We start from the raw sequence: 17,408 nt of genomic DNA on the forward strand, positions 1-17,408 counted from the left end.
ATAGCCTATAACGGGCCACAGGTTGGCATGGGACGAGTAACAGGGGCATTTGATTACAGTGGGACATAATACTAAAATCTTGTGAAAATATCTGAGTGATTATCTTGTACATAGAAATGATATTTTCGTGTAAGCAAACTTATTACGTAGGAATTTCCTTCTCAGGTATAGATGTATTTATTAATAACTTCCATACTGATGATATTTGATGAGTGTATCACGTGTACGTCTTTGTTTCTGTTCAGTTATCATCTCTTTCATAATCAGGATGGGTATATCCTTCTGGACAAGATGACTTTCAAAGTTACGATCTCACTGTAATGTTGAACAAATGCTTCATTGTCTAAAATAACAAGAATTAAGGACCTTAAATCTGCAAATATATATAGATCGTATATTGTTCCCCGTAATGATAAATGGGATACTACAATTTTTCTTAAGAAAACGGGTAGTAGAGTGGCTTGCTTTCAGTCACTCTACTACGTACCCATTTTCTTATGACAACTGCATGTTTGGTTTTCCCTCAAATTTAAATCCTAGGCATTAACTGTGTGATCAATTAAATTAAATCTCTTTTAGTTACAGTCCAAATTCTAGGCATGCCAACCACTCTGAACGAGGCACAAGTTTGCTTTTATGGAGAAGGTTCAATCTTGCTCTAGAAAGAGGAAAAGAGGAGAGAAGGTTTTCAGATTCGAGAGCTTCTGTGCACCTAGGCAACCAATACTTTTCAGTGGCTCGTTCCGAGACAACGTTAAGGCTCTTCTTGATTTCGGCCATCAAGAGGATGGAGTGCACGAAGGAATGCAGTTTTGGTCGTTTCGGCTCGAGCTTCATCAGTACCCTTCGACTTTCGTTAGGATGTTCATTGCTGAGGAGGCTGTTGGGCTGTCGCAGAATCGCCAGTGCCTTTTTTGCCGATTCGCTGGTAATGTGAATACCTGGGTGTATCTATATAACATGTTATCGTATACATCAATTTCAGTACTTAAAGGATTTTCCATAGTAAATGATTAAAAAATTGCTTTTTTAAAGTAGTCGTATGACTATCTTTTATCAAAGTCTAGTCCCATAGAAATTCCTGGTTTTCTTTCTTATGAATCTATTTGATATACTTTGTCGACAAAGTATATGTTTTGCTTATTTTTCATACATGCACACTATTTATTAATATTAACAACCCCATCTAACAAAAAGTTTACTTTATACGTGTGCTAATATCATAAATGTAACTACTCATGACAATTTATATCATCTATCTCTAAACTACTGTGTAATATTTACACTACGGCTAGAGCAAAATTGAAGGCACGATGATATCATTTCATCCATCCAGTTAAAGGGAAGGGTATAATTGTAATTTTAGTAAAACTAATTATGTTTGGATTGTGCCTTTTTCCAACTGAGTCATTTAGATATTACTCCCTCACATATTATATAATTGCAAAATTATTAATTTCCCTGGAATCTTTGAAATCGGTCATATGACTGTCAAATTCTAAGAGGCATTATAATTTGGTCTTTCAGTGATCAAAGTATTCATTGGCAAATATTTTAATTGAATAAGAGGGCTTTTGGGGAGAAACATAAACTAAAAAACGAGAGCTTTAGATGGAAAATTTAAACGAACGGCTAGTACTTTGGTCACCAAGATACCAAATTGCAAGACCTTTTTAGATTTGAAGGACCAATGAGCAATTTCAAAGATTTGAGGGACTAATTGAAACTATTAAAGATTCGACAGTCTGATCATTTCCACTTAACTAATGTTGTCTCAATCACAATATGACCATGTGTTTATGGATGAGGCTCAACTATTTGTGGGTGCAAACAAATCGAATGTGATTCATATATGACACTTATTTTATCTACATCTATTTTCTGAAAAAAAATATAGATACAAATATGATTTTCTTTTAGTAACAAAAAGTTATATCCAGATATCTTTTTTAAATGAATACAATTCACGTGTGAGAGAAACATATATACAAGAATGCTTGCAAATGAGAATTGGATACTTGGCAAACAGATATGCATTGCGAATAAATAAGAACTATCTATTAAATGCTCTATTTTGTAGCAAACAGATAAAACAATACTTAAAAATTACAATAAATTATCTGCTATCAATTTTTAAAAGTAATGTGTAAAAAATATATAATACAACCAAAATAATTTAATTCTTAAATGCTCATAAACCAATTGTGTTACTTAATAAATGACAAAGTTTTCTTTATCACAATTAATAAAATAATAAAATAATAAAATGATAGTACAACAAAATTTTACCATAAATAAGTCCAAATGTACAATTGATAATTTAATACACAATTGATAGCCTTAATAAAACACAATCCATATTAACTAAAGAACAGATGACCGCGTTCCAAAATGCAATTGTTATATCAAGAAAATATAAAAATTAACAATATCCTTTTTTAAGGAAAAAAAAGATGGGGACAGCGCACCAGGTGAATACTATTTACTATGAAAAAAAGTTGTTACATATAAAAGCCATACTCTCAATTCCAAAAATTATCAACGTCATTAGTTACATCAGACTAAAAAATATCCAAGTCCATATCCAAACCCCACAGCTTAACCCAAAGTTTTATACATAGATTCCTCAATAATGCAACGTCCTTGTTAAGATAGAAATCACTCAATTTGACTAAAAAAAATCAGAAAAAGGAACAATTTTTTTTATTAATAAGCTCAAGAGAACTCGGTTTTTTGTTAAGAGAACAATCTCTAATTTCTCACATACCGAATGCACTAAGTAGTTGGACAAATAAATATGTCCGATGGAAACTAGCCTCACAAGCATTCTTCATTCCCCAATTGAGACACAACTGTCCCCCCCTAAGAGAATATATCCAAAAATCATCTGAGATATTATGCTTAAACTGTATATATTGAAAATATGCCTCAAAACCCCAAGAATTTCTATAGCACTAGAATTCTTATATTAACAGAATTTGTAGCAGCTTATGCAATCAAATTCTATTGGTCATGCTATTTTTGGAATCTAAATAAGCTTATGGACGCTTGGCCCAATTTATCTCCAACTCCATGTCAAAAGAGGCAAATGTTATCTCACGTATAGACTTGTTCAAATTTGTCTCGTACCCGGATCCAAGTAGCCTCCATATTAAGAGGGTGCTTGGGGCGGTTTATTTTTTGGTCAAACTAGCTTTTAAGCTAGCTTTTTTTATTTTTACCTACTTCGTAAAATACGTAATAAGCTAGCTTATAAATCACATTTTAAAAAGCTGGTATATCTTAGCTTTTGAAATAATAACTTATAAGCTCACCTAAATAACCTATGTTTGACCAAACAGTACTATACTACCTAAATAGTTTTATAATATTTTTATCATAAAAGCCAAAAGCCACTAAAAGCTAGCATAACTTATAAGCTTCAAAAAATAAACCTTCCCAAACACCCTCTAAATGGACGGATGAGATTAGTATGTGATTAACGAGGAGTTAATTTGAGGCTTTCAATATACTCTAAAACCCTTAGTATTTGGTTTGCAGTCATTATATTTTCTTGGTGAAGAATAGAGAGAAAGAGAGACTTGAGGCCTTTGCCTTTTGTGAGTTCTTGAACTACTTTTCTCTTTTCATATTGAAAATTCTCTGACGCCTCTACCGAGGATGTAGCCCAATATAGGTGAACCACGTAAATTTTTGTGTTTATGATTGCTTGTCGTTTATTCTCGTGAATGTTCTTCGCAATTATTTTCCGCTCGATTGTGCACTTGTTCTCACAGATTGGTATTAAAACATAGATTTTCAATTTATTTTGGATACATAGAAGATGTTTGCAAAATACAAGATCTAGAAGTTTGACTGCGATGTCAATTTCTGTTTTGGCAAGATGCGGGTTATTCTTGTTCAGCAAGGATTACAGAAGGCTTTGTTAGGGAAAAAGTATATGCCGACATTTATGATAGATGATGAAAGTTTGAGATGGATGAAAAGACATTAACTTCAATCCAATTGTGCTTGTTGAACGAGATTCTTTGGGAGTCGTGCATAAGAAGACTGTAAATAGGCCTATAGCTCAAATTACAATTTCTTGACAAGACAAAAACCCTCGCCAATCGACTGCACTTGAAATAAAGATTGTTTATGCTTCACATGATGGAAGTTACATCTATTAAATCATATATGGATGAATTTAATGCGATAATTATAGATTTGGAGAATGCAGATGTAAAGGTAGAAGTTGCTAATCAGGCTTTGTTACTATTATGTTTGTTACCGTCCCCTTACAAGAACTTTAAAGAAACTATGATATATGATAGAAAATCTATCTTTATGGAAGATGTCAAGTCATTTTTATTCTCAAAAGAGTTGATGGATAAAGAGATCATCAGATCCAATGTTAGTAAAGTAAAAGCCCTATATGTTCGAGTGAGAAACATAGAGAGTGGTTCTAACAGTAAAATCAAGTCAAAATCAAAGTCAAAAACTAAGAGCAAATTCTGTAACTACTTGAAGAAGAAAGGACATGTCATGAATGAGTGTTAGACGCTTTAGAATAAAGATAAGAAGAAAAATTAGAGTAAAGAAGATTCAGCAGAGGCTAGGGTTATTGAGGATGATTATAATGGTTTTGTTCTCTTGGTTACAAATTCAAGCAAATCCAGGGATGATTGGGTTTTAGACTCTAGTTGTACTTATCACATGTGCCCTGATAGAGATTGATTTTTCACTTACAAATCAATAGAAGGTGGAGTTGTACTTATGGCAAATGATTCTTATTGTAAAGCGATTGGCACTGGTACAAATGAAGTTAGAATGCATGATGGTATTGTGAGGATATTATCAGATGTTCATCATGTTCTAGATTTGACAAAAAATCTTATCTCTCTAGGCACTCTTAAAGCTAACGGATGCAAGTAATCAACAGAAGGTGAAATTTTAATAGTTTACATAGATGCGCTAATCACCATGAAGGCAAAAAGATCAGAAAATCTCTACACCTTATAAGGAACGATGGTTGTAGGTGCTACTATAGTTACTATATCATCATTATTAGAGATCGATGCCACCAAGTTGTTGCATATGAGATAGAGACATATGAGCAAGAGGGATATGACTACTCAGCAAGAGGGGACTGCTTTGTTGTGGGAGTATAAGGAAAATGGTTTTTTTGAGCATTGTGTGCTCGGCATGCAAAAGCATTTCAGTTTAAATACAGCTGTGCATAGAACCAAATGCACTTTGGATTATATTCATTATGATTTGTGGGATCCCTCACATGTTCCTTTGAAGGCAATGCTAGATCTATCTTGACATCAATAATGACTAAGAAAAGTTTGGGTTTACATGCTACAACGCAAGGATGAAGTATTCAAGTATTTTAAGTAGTGGAAGGCATTGATTGACAGTAGACTGATAGAAAAATTTAGAGGCTAAGAACCAATAATGGATTGGAATTCTGCTCATTAGAGTTTGATGAATTCTATAAGGATTAGGATATAGTTAGACATTAAACTGTGCAACAAACACCACAATAAAACGGCGTCACAAAATGGATGAATAAGACTCTCATCTTAAGGAAGCTCACTGCATGTTGTTAAATGCTAATTTGTCAAAATATTTTTAGGTTGAAGCAATATCTACCGCGTGTTACTTAGTGATTTTCTCAACATCCATATCAATTAATTGCAAGACACTAGAAGTGGTATGATATTGTCATCTTGTTGATTGATCTAATTAAAGGGTATTCATTTATCCCACACATGCACATGTAGATCATTATAAATTAGAACGTAGATCTAAAAATATATATTTTTATTGGTTATACTTCTGGGATGAAGGGATATAAGTTGTGGTGCCCTAATCGTAAATCACCTAAACTCATGATTGAGAAAAATATAATGTTTCATGAGTTTGCTAAGTTTCTTCCAAAAGAAAACACTTTTGTTGTTCCTTCTAATGTAGGTACTACACATAAGAGTCCTAGAGAGAATGTGGAGTTGGAGATAGATTCTCATAATTAATGCCCGAAAATAATGAGTAAAAAAAAGTAGAGGAGAAGATGACACTTATAGTATTGCAAAAGACAAAGAAAAGAGATTGATAAAACCATCTCAGAGATATATAGATTCAACCATTGCATATATATTGTTAGCAACTCAAGAGATAGGTGACGCATGAGAACAGAGTAGCTTTTTAGAAGCAGCTTCAAAGCAGGACTATGAAAATGAGTTGATTTCTATGAATGAGGAGATGAACTATATTCATAAAAATCAGACTTAGAATTTGGTAGTTCCACTAAAAGGACAAAGAATCATGGATTAGAAGTGGGTATTCAATAAAAAGAAATGAACGACATATGGTTTAGATGCAAGATATAAGGATCCACTAGTTGCAAAACTCTACAGTCAGGTCGACGGTATTAATTGCAATGATATTTCTTCACCTGTTGTTAAACATACTTCCACAGGTTGAAGGTATTGATTATAATGATATTTTTCACTTGTTGGTAAACATACTTCCATCTATCTTTCATTATCACTTGTTATAGTATATGAGTTGGAGTTAGAGCAATTAGATATCAAAATAGCTTTCTTGCATGGTGAGCTTGAAGAGCATATTTTTATGCAACAATCCGAGGAATTTTTTATTGAAGGAAGAGAAGATCGTGTTTGTTTGCTGAAAATCTCCATACTGCTTGAAGCAATCTCCTCGCCAATGGTACAGTAGGAGCAAATATGATGCTTGTATTTACTTGAGAATATTGAATGATGATTTTCTTATTTATCTGCTATTGTATGTCAATGATATGTTGATCTCAGCTAAGGATATATCTAAGGTGAATAGGTTAAAGATTCTACTTGGTGCAGAATTTGTGATGAAAGACTTAGGAGTAGCAAAAAAAATTATCAGCATGAAAATTTCTAGAGATAGGAAAGAAAAAAAAAGTTGTAGTTGTCACAGAAAAGCTATATTGAGAAAGTCGTCGCTCACTTCGATATGCATAAACCAAAACCGGTTACCACTCTTCTTGCAACTCACTTCAGGTTATCAACACTATATAACCAAGCACAGTTGTGGATTGTGACTACATGTCTCAGGTACTTTGTGTGCGTGTCATTGGGAGCATCATGTATGCGATTGTATGTATTCAATTGGATCTTTCACAAGTAGTCGATGTTGTTATGAATATGTAAAATCTCAAAAAAGAGTATTAGCAAGTGAAAAAATGGATTCTTAGATACTTGAAAAGAACTTTAGATGTTGGCTTGGTATTTAGTGGAGATAGTTGCGCGTATTGCACTGCTATAGGATATGTTGATTCCTATTTTGCGGGTGATTTGGATTAGTGTAGATCGACTACAAGTTATGTTTTTATTCTTTTCGGAGGTTCTACCTATTGGAAGTCAATGTTACAACCTAATATTGCTTTGTCTACTATAGAGATGGAATTTAAGGCGGCTACAGAAGCTGTGAAGTAAGCAATATGGTTGAGAGATTTTCTTAATGAATTTGGAGTTGCGTAGAAAATTTCTCTTGTTCATTGTAATGGTCAAAGTGTGATTCATTTTGCTAAGCATCCTATCTTCAATTCAAAAACTCGAAGCAGATTGAGGTTAATTATCATTTTGTTAGAGAAATTGCTAAGAAATGCAAAGTAGTCTTGAAGAAGATTGACAACAAGAATAATCTGGCAGATATGTTGGTGAATCCATTACCATTAGTCAAGTTCAGGCTCTACTTAGGTTTGCTTCATGTTAAGGAGCATTGAGGTGTCCTATGGCGCATTTGGGGGCATTGATAAGAAACAATCGAAAAAGTTTAGAACTCAGTTTGGAACTTGAAGTCAAGATGGAGATTTGTTGAAAATATGGCCCAAAACCCCATGAATTTCTATCGCACATGAATTCTTATGTTAATTGCATTTGTAGCAGCTTATGCAATAAAATTCTATTGGTCATGTTATTTTTAGAATGACAAAACTCACTATAGAATTCTAATGTGTTTGCCAAATGTCATTTGAGTTCTTAATATTTAAAAGTCGTCGATAGAGATCTCTAGCGTTTTTTCCGTCATCAAATTAGGTCCTTTTTAAAATTTTCTGTTGTCTATTGCTAACATGGCAGCTGACTGGACTGTCTTTTTCTCTCTCCTTTTTTCCATATAATCCCCTACAAGTTTTAAAATTTATAAACAACTTCCTAAAAGTTTTGAACATTATAAATAGCCCCTAATTTTTTCACTTGTTTTAACAATATAGATTTCCAAGTAGAAACCACTCCAAATAGAAAGAATAAAGGTAGCAATATCTGTAAGTGTATCCGCATAGAAATTCATACCTAAATCCTTGATCGAATCATGTATGAATCTATATCCAAATTCATATCCAAATCAGTATTCGTATCTGTATGCATATCAATACAAAAATCGGATATCCGTATTCATTTTTAGAATTCAAAGTGATATTTGTATTTGTAGCCTTATACATATCCCATAAAAAATTTGAAACCATATCGTATTCGTATTTATAACGTACTGCTTTCGAGTATTGACTGCCATATTTTCATCTGCGAGGTTTGATCGTCCGTTAAGATATATCCTAACTGTTTTGCGACCCTAGTCTAAAACAATTTCTTGAGTTTTCCTTCAAATTCTCAAAAGATTTAATTCTTTTCAATCATCTACGTTGCATCACATCCACGTTTTTAGTCATGTTTTGTGACTTTTAAGAGAATTGCGAAGTTCATTGTGGGGTCCATTCGTAGTTTACACAAATAGAAATACTACAAAATCTATTGGCAATTGGATGATAGTAAAAGGACTCTATCCGGAATTAATACTGTTTAAAAATTTCATTTAATTAACATTCTATTTTTTCTTGCAAAATTCCAAAGAAAAAAAGCTGCAAAGTAAAAAACCGAGGTGTTGAATTGTTTGTTTGTTTTTTTTTTTAAAGAAGTGGGAGGATATTCACTTATTTACTCACAGGTTGGGGGCACCACATGATCTCCAACAAGAGATTCCACTTCGTGCTGCCATTCAAAAAAACTAAATCAGATGTCGAAAGCTTGAGCATAGAACTTGGTAGAAACAGACCAGGGATATCGTCAATGGGCTCGAAATTGATGGGTTCACAAGGAAAGCATCTAATGCATGGAATCATGCACTCTAATGGCTACGGACATCTCATTACTGTCAATGGCATTGAAGGAGGCTCTGATTTCATCTCTGGACATCAAATCATGGACTTGTGGGATAGGATTTGCACTGCTTTGCACGTGAGGTACTCAAATTTTATCCTTCTTTTTTCGGGTTAATTGCGGAGAGACACTCCATGCCATAGCCTAAGTGTGGATAGACCCCCCCCCTATAATTCTATTTATGCGGATAAATCCTCTTGAGTGGGCCTTTTTGAATCTTTTAAGACTGAGACATTCACCCAGGAGATCTATCGACACTTGCGCAACTAATACAGGGGGTTTTATCCACAGTTGGAGGATACTTTCTCTTCTGATTATGCCCAAATGAAGTGAAAAGTTTAAGAGATGATATACTCCGATTAGATGAGATAAAGTCCTCCGTGGTTGTCATATTCTCTCGAATTAAATTTTGATTTGAACATACATGGCAAATTGTTCTCAATTCCTTTTCCTTCATGAAATTTCAGAAAAGTGAGTATAACAGATTCAGCAAAGAAGGGAAGCATGGAACTAAGGCTAATTCATGGACTAGTGTATGGTCAGCCCTGGTTCAGTCGCTGGGACTACAAACTAAGCCATGGAAGCTATGGCGTCACTCCCCAAATGTACCAAACCTCGCTCGAAGCCCTACGAACTCTCCCCTTATCAATCCTCCTCCCCAATTTCGCCTCTATCATTGCCAAGTACCAAACCCTAAGTGGGCTCAAGTTACAAACCATAGCCGACTTAACCTGCTTCATTACAGAGCTGAATCGTCGATTGCCCCCAAACACCCCTTCGACATTCGACTGTCGAGAAATCATCAGCGAGCCAACTTGTCGTTGGTCGATGAAACGAGTTGAGATGGCTGCTCAAGTCATAGTCGGGGCTCTAAAGAAGTCCAAATGTCGTTGGGTCACAAGACAAGAGGTCAGAGATGCCGCCAGAGCCTACATTGGTGACACAGGCCTACTAGACTACGTGCTCAAGTCTCTCGGCAACCACATTGTTGGAAACTATGTTGTTCGACGGATGGTCAACCCGATAACCAAAATACTTGAATACTGCTTGCAGGTAGGGTGGAAATGAGTCAATCGAATACCTTTGTGTTTTTATCTGTATTTATATAATTTTTTTTTGAATTCGAATATCATTATCTGAATTTCTCCGAATCTGAATTAAAATGTACTTTTAAAATATTTGTGAATATTTATCGATACGGTATATTTATTTGATTGAAAATTTATAGTTATCTGTGAATTTTAAACTATATAATTAAAAAATAATTTTTTTTGATTAGCAAAATTGCAAAATTTGTGTTAAAAACTGACATATATAGGACTCTTTGAGTTTGTCAAATTTATTATATAAATTAAACCACAATATGTAATGGGTCAAAATCTAACATCAAGCATATAATAATACAAATTATAAGGATGAAATTTTAAACTAGTTTCTTATATCAATACATCTGGTTAAAATCTATCCATTAATGAACTATAAACTAAAAACTATTTGTTTACTGTTAAATTAACTTCTAAATATTAAGAAAAACAGTTAATGAAATATTTGTTAATTATTTAGTTAATTTTCACCTTCCTTGCAGGATGTATCTACTGTTTTCCCTAGCTTGGATCATTTCGGTTCACTTCGTTTTCATGTCACAAGGTCTCAGCTCAAGAAAGACATGATGTACCTCTACAATAACATATTTGGAGCACATAGCACATTGGCTGCCGATGGGGTTTTCAGGGCAATACTTATCGCTGCTAGGGTGATTCTCGACGCCAAACACCTTGTTAAGGATTACAAGGTGACAGGTGGCTCGTTACAAGACACCCAAATGAAGAACAATGATCAATGTTTAAAGGTAATGTGCACGATACGAATCATGAACAATCAAGAGAAGAAGGAACTGCCACCATATGAGATGTTCACCTTTCAGCTCAATGCAACAATTGGGGACCTGAAGAGAGAGACTGAAAAAAAGTTCAGGGTAATCTATTTGGGCCTGAAGAGCTTCACTGCAGAATCAGTGGCTGGTCTTAATGCTGAAGATACTGATTTCATTGTAGGAGTACTTGTTGAGCTTGGCAACAAAGTGATTGTTGAAGGAAGAGTAGTTAATAATGCAGATGAGATTTATGAGGGTGGAAAAGATGTGGATTGCCATTGCGGAGGGAAGGAGGAGGATGGAGAGGTGATGGTGTGCTGCGATATCTGTGGGATTTGGCAGCATGCAAGGTGTGCAGGGATTGAGGACGAAGAAGAGGATGTTCCTAGGGTTTTTCTCTGTAACTTATGCGAGAACAATATTTCCGCATTGCCTCCAATTCAATACTAGATTTATATGACTTGATAACTACTGTTTATTCAACTTGGTGATCTATCAAGTTTGATCATCAAAGTTGTAGCTATGATTTTACTTGTAATAAATTCATCCTAAATGGAGGAAGGGATTATGTCACTTGTAAGATGTTGGTGTACTAGATTCCCTGGAACTACAAAAAGATATGCTTATCGAATAATTTCTAAGTTTTAATAATGATTCATGGACTCTGGGGAAATAAGAAAAAATTGATTCTAAGGCTATCCGGAGAAAGCTTCTTTCATTTGATTTCACTCAAAAATTGCATGGTATTTCAAAGGTATGTAAATCCATTAGTAACGGAACATGAAAGTTAAGGTCTAAACTAACGCCTCGTTTGGTACGCGGGAATGGGGTGGAATGGAATGACCATTCCTACTTCTCAGTCCCCCAAACCAAACATAACCATTTTTTAGAAGTTGGAATGTCTATTCTAAGGAATGCCCATTCTCACTTTTTATGGGAATGAGCATTCCAAGTGAAGATGAGGAATGGTCACTCCCATTCAATTGAGAATCAAATTAGTTACATAATTTCTAATTACACCCCCATTGATAACAAAAATAAATCTAAAAATCTTGTCTCATTGTGCGACATAACCAGATTAATAACATGTATATGTATGAACGATTGATTAATGTTTTTCCTAAGGCTTGCATATATAGGGAAATGGATTCTAGGATAAAAACACGAAATATTGCCTATTTTTATAAAGTTTATTTTAAAAAATAAAATTATTTAATTATTATCATTAATGTTTATTTTTATCTTATTAAAAATCTATGTTGTTATAAGGGCATTATTAGAAAATAAGATTTTATTCTCACTTGTATTGAGCGACATAACCAGATTAATAACATGGATATGTATGAACAATTGATTAAGATGTTTTTCCTTAGGCTTGCATATATAGGGAAATGGATTCTAGGATAGAAACACGAAATATTGCCTATTTTTATAAAGTTTATTTTAAAAAATAAAATTATTTAATTATTATCATTAATGTTTATTTTTATCTTATTAAAAATCTATGTTGTTATAAGGGCATTATTAGAAAATAAGATTTTATTCTCACTTGTGAACTAATGATACCAAATATGAGAATCAGAATGGGATTTTTATTCTAGCTTCATTTTACAAAACATACCCAAACAAGAGAATGAGAATGAGCATTACATTCCCACATACATTCTATTAAATTCAATCTTCCATTCCAATCTCATTTGAGTCCATTCCTGCGTACCAAACGAGGCATAATAGTTAATGTCATTGCTAAAAAGTTAGAAAGAATATTAGAGAAGATTGGTAGAATCAAGTTGTTAAAATAATTTGTTACCTTGATATCTAGGAGATCTTTTTAGTTATGATAAAATAAGTCCGGATACATTGAATCTGGATTCCACTATATTATAATACCTCTTCTTCGATTATCAACATGGCATCAGAGCGTCCCTCACTCTCAAAACCCTAACCCTAGCCTTTCATGCCCAAAACCATATTTTCCCACCAACCTCTTCTCCAATTATCAACATGGTATCAAAGCGTCCCTCACTCTCTAAACCCTAACCTATCCTTTCATCACCAAAACCAAATTTTCCGACCAACTTGCAGCCCCCTTGAATGCCAATTCCATGGATACGTTAGTCTACCAATTGGTTGTTTTTCTTGATACTACAAAGGTTATTTGCGATTCTCTTAATCAGATGTTTTCTTCTCCTAACAAGCTGCAACAATTGTATGATATATTCAAAGAGATTATTGAGACCAAGTAGGGTGATGACATATATGCATATCTCTCCAAGTTCGTCAATATCTAGAGGAGTGGAAGATTTATCAGCCTACTATCCTAATCCAGCTATTTAAAAAAAAATAACGAGAAGCTCTGTTATCTACGTGATCTTCGTACTCAGCTTCCTCATGTCACTATACCATTTGTCCTAGATTCCATAGCTCTCTCAACACATGCATCTGCAGAGGCGACGGTGCCTCTAAAGGCTACTCACGATAATTCTCTTCCACTCACGGACGTCTGACTTACCCGTCTCAAGGTCCCGGTGACAAAGAGCGTGGCCACAATGATGGATGTCAAGGAACAAACCATGAAATGCAACTTCCTCCTCTTAGGTTATGCTTTCTATAAAAGAATATCAAGCCTTCCGATAGCTGCTGTCTAAACCTTCTAGTAACTCTGTTCAATCAGGTAATGTCTGTTTTGTATCTTCTCATCAATGTATTATTGATTCAATTACTTCTAAACATATGTCTCCTTTATCTCTTTCATCATTTCTCAAGCTAATAACTTTAACGTTCATGTTGCTAAAGGTTCACATGTCCCTGTTAATGGGGTAGGAAATAATACTCTCATATCAGATCTTTCTCTCATGTTTGTATTACAAATTCCTAGTTTTCCAAATAGTCTTTTATCTATTCATAAAATCTACAATGATTTAAATTGTTCGTTGATATTCTTTCCTTCTCAATGTGTTTTTAGGGTATTGTGATGAGGGGGGTGATTGGGGCCAAGTTATGAATAGCATGGTTGTTGGTTGTTTTGTTGGCCCAATAAGTTGGCCCGTTACTCTAAATACCCAGCTCCCCCACTTGTGCCCTAGCCCCTCTCTTTTCTTCACCTACCCGATGGTTCTCACCCCTCCTATGAGATTCAGAGCTAAGTGCTCCTCCCCTTTGTGTGATTAACCTCCTTCTGTGAGCTTTGTGCTCCTGAGAGCTTTGTGCTCTTTCCCCCTTTGTGCGACCCCTCTTTGTGAGTGACTGGTGAAGGAGATCAGTGAGCTCTCCCCTTTGTGTTCTTGGTGGTGCACTGTGAGTGGAGAACGGGGACTGATTTAGCAGGTTTCTGAGCCAAACGACAACTAGATCCTCAACAGTGGTATCAGAGCGAGGTTAGTGTCGTTGTGCTTCAAAACCGCCGTCGATCGCCGCTGGTCGCTGCCGCTGGACACCGTCGGACCGCCGCCGGACCGCCGCCGGACCACCGCGTGGGCGTGGGTAAGGTCGAGACCCTCTCCTAGGGTTTCGCTCTGGTATATCATCGGAAAACCCAACTGTTACCATTTTCTTTTTCCTTCGAAATCTGTTTTCGCTCAGGAGAATTGACAAGAAAAAAAAAATCTTGCCTGTGTTTTCTTTCCGCTGCAGTTAAGCTCTGACCTTGTTGAAAATATACAGTAAAAATTCTGTATTTTTTTCCCGGCTATAGTTGCATTTTTTTTGGAAAGTAGTTTCTGTTATTGTTTGTGCTCGTGTGAAAGACCAAAGAGAGTGAAACAAGAACTCTGTGTTCATCGTTCTTCTCATTTGTTCGTGCTAGTTGCTTCACACGTTTTGAGCCAGATAATTACCGAAATCAGATTTGTTCATTGTTTAGTTGCTGTTTGTTTTTTCTGTGTGAAAAATGTCTGCTGCTAATCAATATAGTATGATCCAATATGGTATGGCTCCGTTCAACGGAAAATCTGATTTTAGCATTTGGAAACAAAAAATAAAATGCATCTTAATTCAACAGAAGTCTTTTAGGGCTGTTGGTCAGACTTACCTAACTTCTGACACTGAAGGAAAAAGAGCTGAAATGAACGAAAATGCTTGTTCCACAATTTATTTGAACTTATCTGACTCTGTGATTAGAAAAGTTGGAATTTTGGACTGTGCTAAAACTCTTTGGGATAAACTTGAAGAACTCTATACTGAAACCTCTTTGCCCAGTAAAATGTTTTTGCTTGAAAATTTTTTCAAATTTAGATTGGATATGTCTAAGGATATTGAGGAGAACCTAGATGTTTTCACAAAACTTATTTCAGATATTAAGTTAACTGGTGATAAACATATAGACGACTATACTCCTATTGCCCTTCTAAATGCTATTCCTGACTCATATAGTGATGTGAAATCTGCTATTAAGTATGGTAGAGATGAGGTTACCCTTGACATTGTGGTCAATGGTCTTAAGAGTAAGGAATTAGATTTAAAACATTCTGGGGAAAATAAAAATTCTGATGAGGTTTTGCATGTGAGGGGTAGGCCTCAGAATAGGTCTAATAACCAAAATAATGCTAGTAATGGGGAATCAAGTAGGAAACAATTCGAAAATGGAATGGGTAGATCTAAAGTTAGAAAATGTTATAACTGTCATGAAAACGGTCACTTTATTAGAGATTGTCCTAAACCTAGGAAAAATCAACAAAATGATCAGACTAATATGGCTGTCTATGAGGACGAAATAGGTGAAATTTTCATGATTTATAATCTGTGTGATTATGCATATCTGAACTCTGTGTTATCTGATTCTTTGTGTCAATCAGATTGGTTGGTAGACTCTGGTTGTACTTTTCATATGACTCCATTTAAAAATATGTTTTCAAACTACAAGAAAATAGAGAATGGCTTTGTGTCAATGGCAAATGAAAAGAAATGTAATGTTTTAGGAACTGGTGATGTATGCCTTAGGTTTTCTTCTGGTTCTGTGTTTACTTTGAAGGATGTTAGGCATGTTCCTGATTTATGTTATAACTTGATTTCTTGTGCATCTTTTAGGAACTGGTGATGTATGCCTTAGGTTTTCTTCTGGTTCTGTGTTTACTTTGAAGGATGTTAGGCATGTTCCTGATTTATGTTATAACTTGATTTCTTGTGCATCTCTAGAAAATGATGGTTTGGAGGGAAAATGGGGGTAAAGGGGTTATGAAAATTCTAAAAGGGTCTCTTGTTATGTTTTCTGCTGAAAAACAAAATAACTTGTATGTTTGTCATGCTGAACCTGTGCTTGATTCTGTTAACTCTGTGATAAGAAGAGATGTTGTTTATGAATTTCCTTGTTTACCTTTACCTGTCCCTATTTCTGAAAATGATGCTCCAAATGAGGTGGAGCAAATGCCTATTATTAATCAACCCGAATCACATCCTGATGAAATAATTATTGAAAATCAAGATGAGGTTATTCCTAATGAGGTGGAGCTTGATATGCATGAGATAGATAGCATGCATGATTTGAATTATTTTTTTCTTTGAACTCGATGACCGTTTGGTAGAGTTCGGTCCTTTGTGGACTCAGCATGCTTTGTGTGTTGCCTTTGTGGCCTATTAATCTGCTTTGTGCTTGGGTAATTTTCTCCCTTTGCTTTGTGTGTTGCCTTTGTGGCCTGTTAATCTGCATTGTGCTTTTTTGCTTTGTGCTTGGGTATTTTTCTCCCTTTGCTTTGTGTGTTGCCTTTATGGCCTATTAATCTGCTTTGTGCTTTTTGCTTTGTGCTTTTTGCTTTGTGCTTGAGTAATTTTCTCCTTTTGCTTTGTGTGTTGCCTTTGTGGCCTATTAACTTGCTTTGTGCTTGTTAGTAGCTTTGTGATTTTTTCCCCTTTGAACTCGATGACCGTTTGGTAGAGTTCGGTCCTTTGTGGACTTGGTATGCTTGTGTTGGTTGTTTTGTTGGCCCAATAAGTTGGCCCGTTACTCTAAATACCCAGCTCCCCCACTTGTGCCCTAGCCCCTCTCTTTTCTTCACCTACCCGATGGTTCTCACCCCCTCCTAAGTCTTCGTGATCTGATGGCCGCCGCTTGCTCCCATCCGTAGGTCGGCTCCCTCCTTCGTTTTCTTCCCTAGCTCCTCTCCCGTGTCGGCTGCCCCCTTCCCTATATATGGGTAATGGGTTGGTAGTAGCTCGGGAGAGGGAGGAAGAGGAAGAAGAGATAGAGAGGTGAAGATTTGAGCTTGAGCTCTCCTCTGATTTGTGTGATCTCTCTCTTTCTGTGAGTTTTGTGCTCCTGTGGGCTTTGTGATCTCAACCCCTTTGTGCGATCCTCTTTGTGAGTGACGGTTGGAGGAGATCAGTGAACTCTCCCTTTGTGTTCTTGG

General features: G+C 35.4%; 1 protein-coding gene across 1 annotated transcript; it reads left to right on the plus strand.

Moving 5' to 3' along the window:
* On the plus strand, positions 601-11,718 carry LOC109845477 (PHD finger protein PERSISTENT TAPETAL CELL 1). The gene is made up of 4 exons (XM_020414722.1): positions 601-928; positions 8,983-9,277; positions 9,662-10,247; positions 10,780-11,718. Exons 1-4 carry the CDS (start codon positions 637-639, stop codon positions 11,515-11,517), a joined length of 1,911 nt encoding a protein of 636 aa, XP_020270311.1. The 5' UTR covers positions 601-636; the 3' UTR covers positions 11,518-11,718.

Source organism: Asparagus officinalis, chromosome 6 (genome assembly GCF_001876935.1).
Source record: "Asparagus officinalis chromosome 6, Aspof.V1, whole genome shotgun sequence".
Lineage (NCBI taxonomy): Eukaryota > Viridiplantae > Streptophyta > Magnoliopsida > Asparagales > Asparagaceae > Asparagus > Asparagus officinalis.

Coding starts and splice junctions, on each gene's coding strand:
- LOC109845477 (XM_020414722.1), top strand. CDS start 637: ATGGAGAAGGTTCAATCTTGCTCTAGAAAGAGGAAAAGAGGAGAGAAG. Junction 929..8,982: donor CCTTTTTTGCCGATTCGCTG/GTAATGTGAATA, acceptor ATTTACTCACAG/GTTGGGGGCACCACATGATC. Junction 9,278..9,661: donor TGCACTGCTTTGCACGTGAG/GTACTCAAATTT, acceptor ATGAAATTTCAG/AAAAGTGAGTATAACAGATT.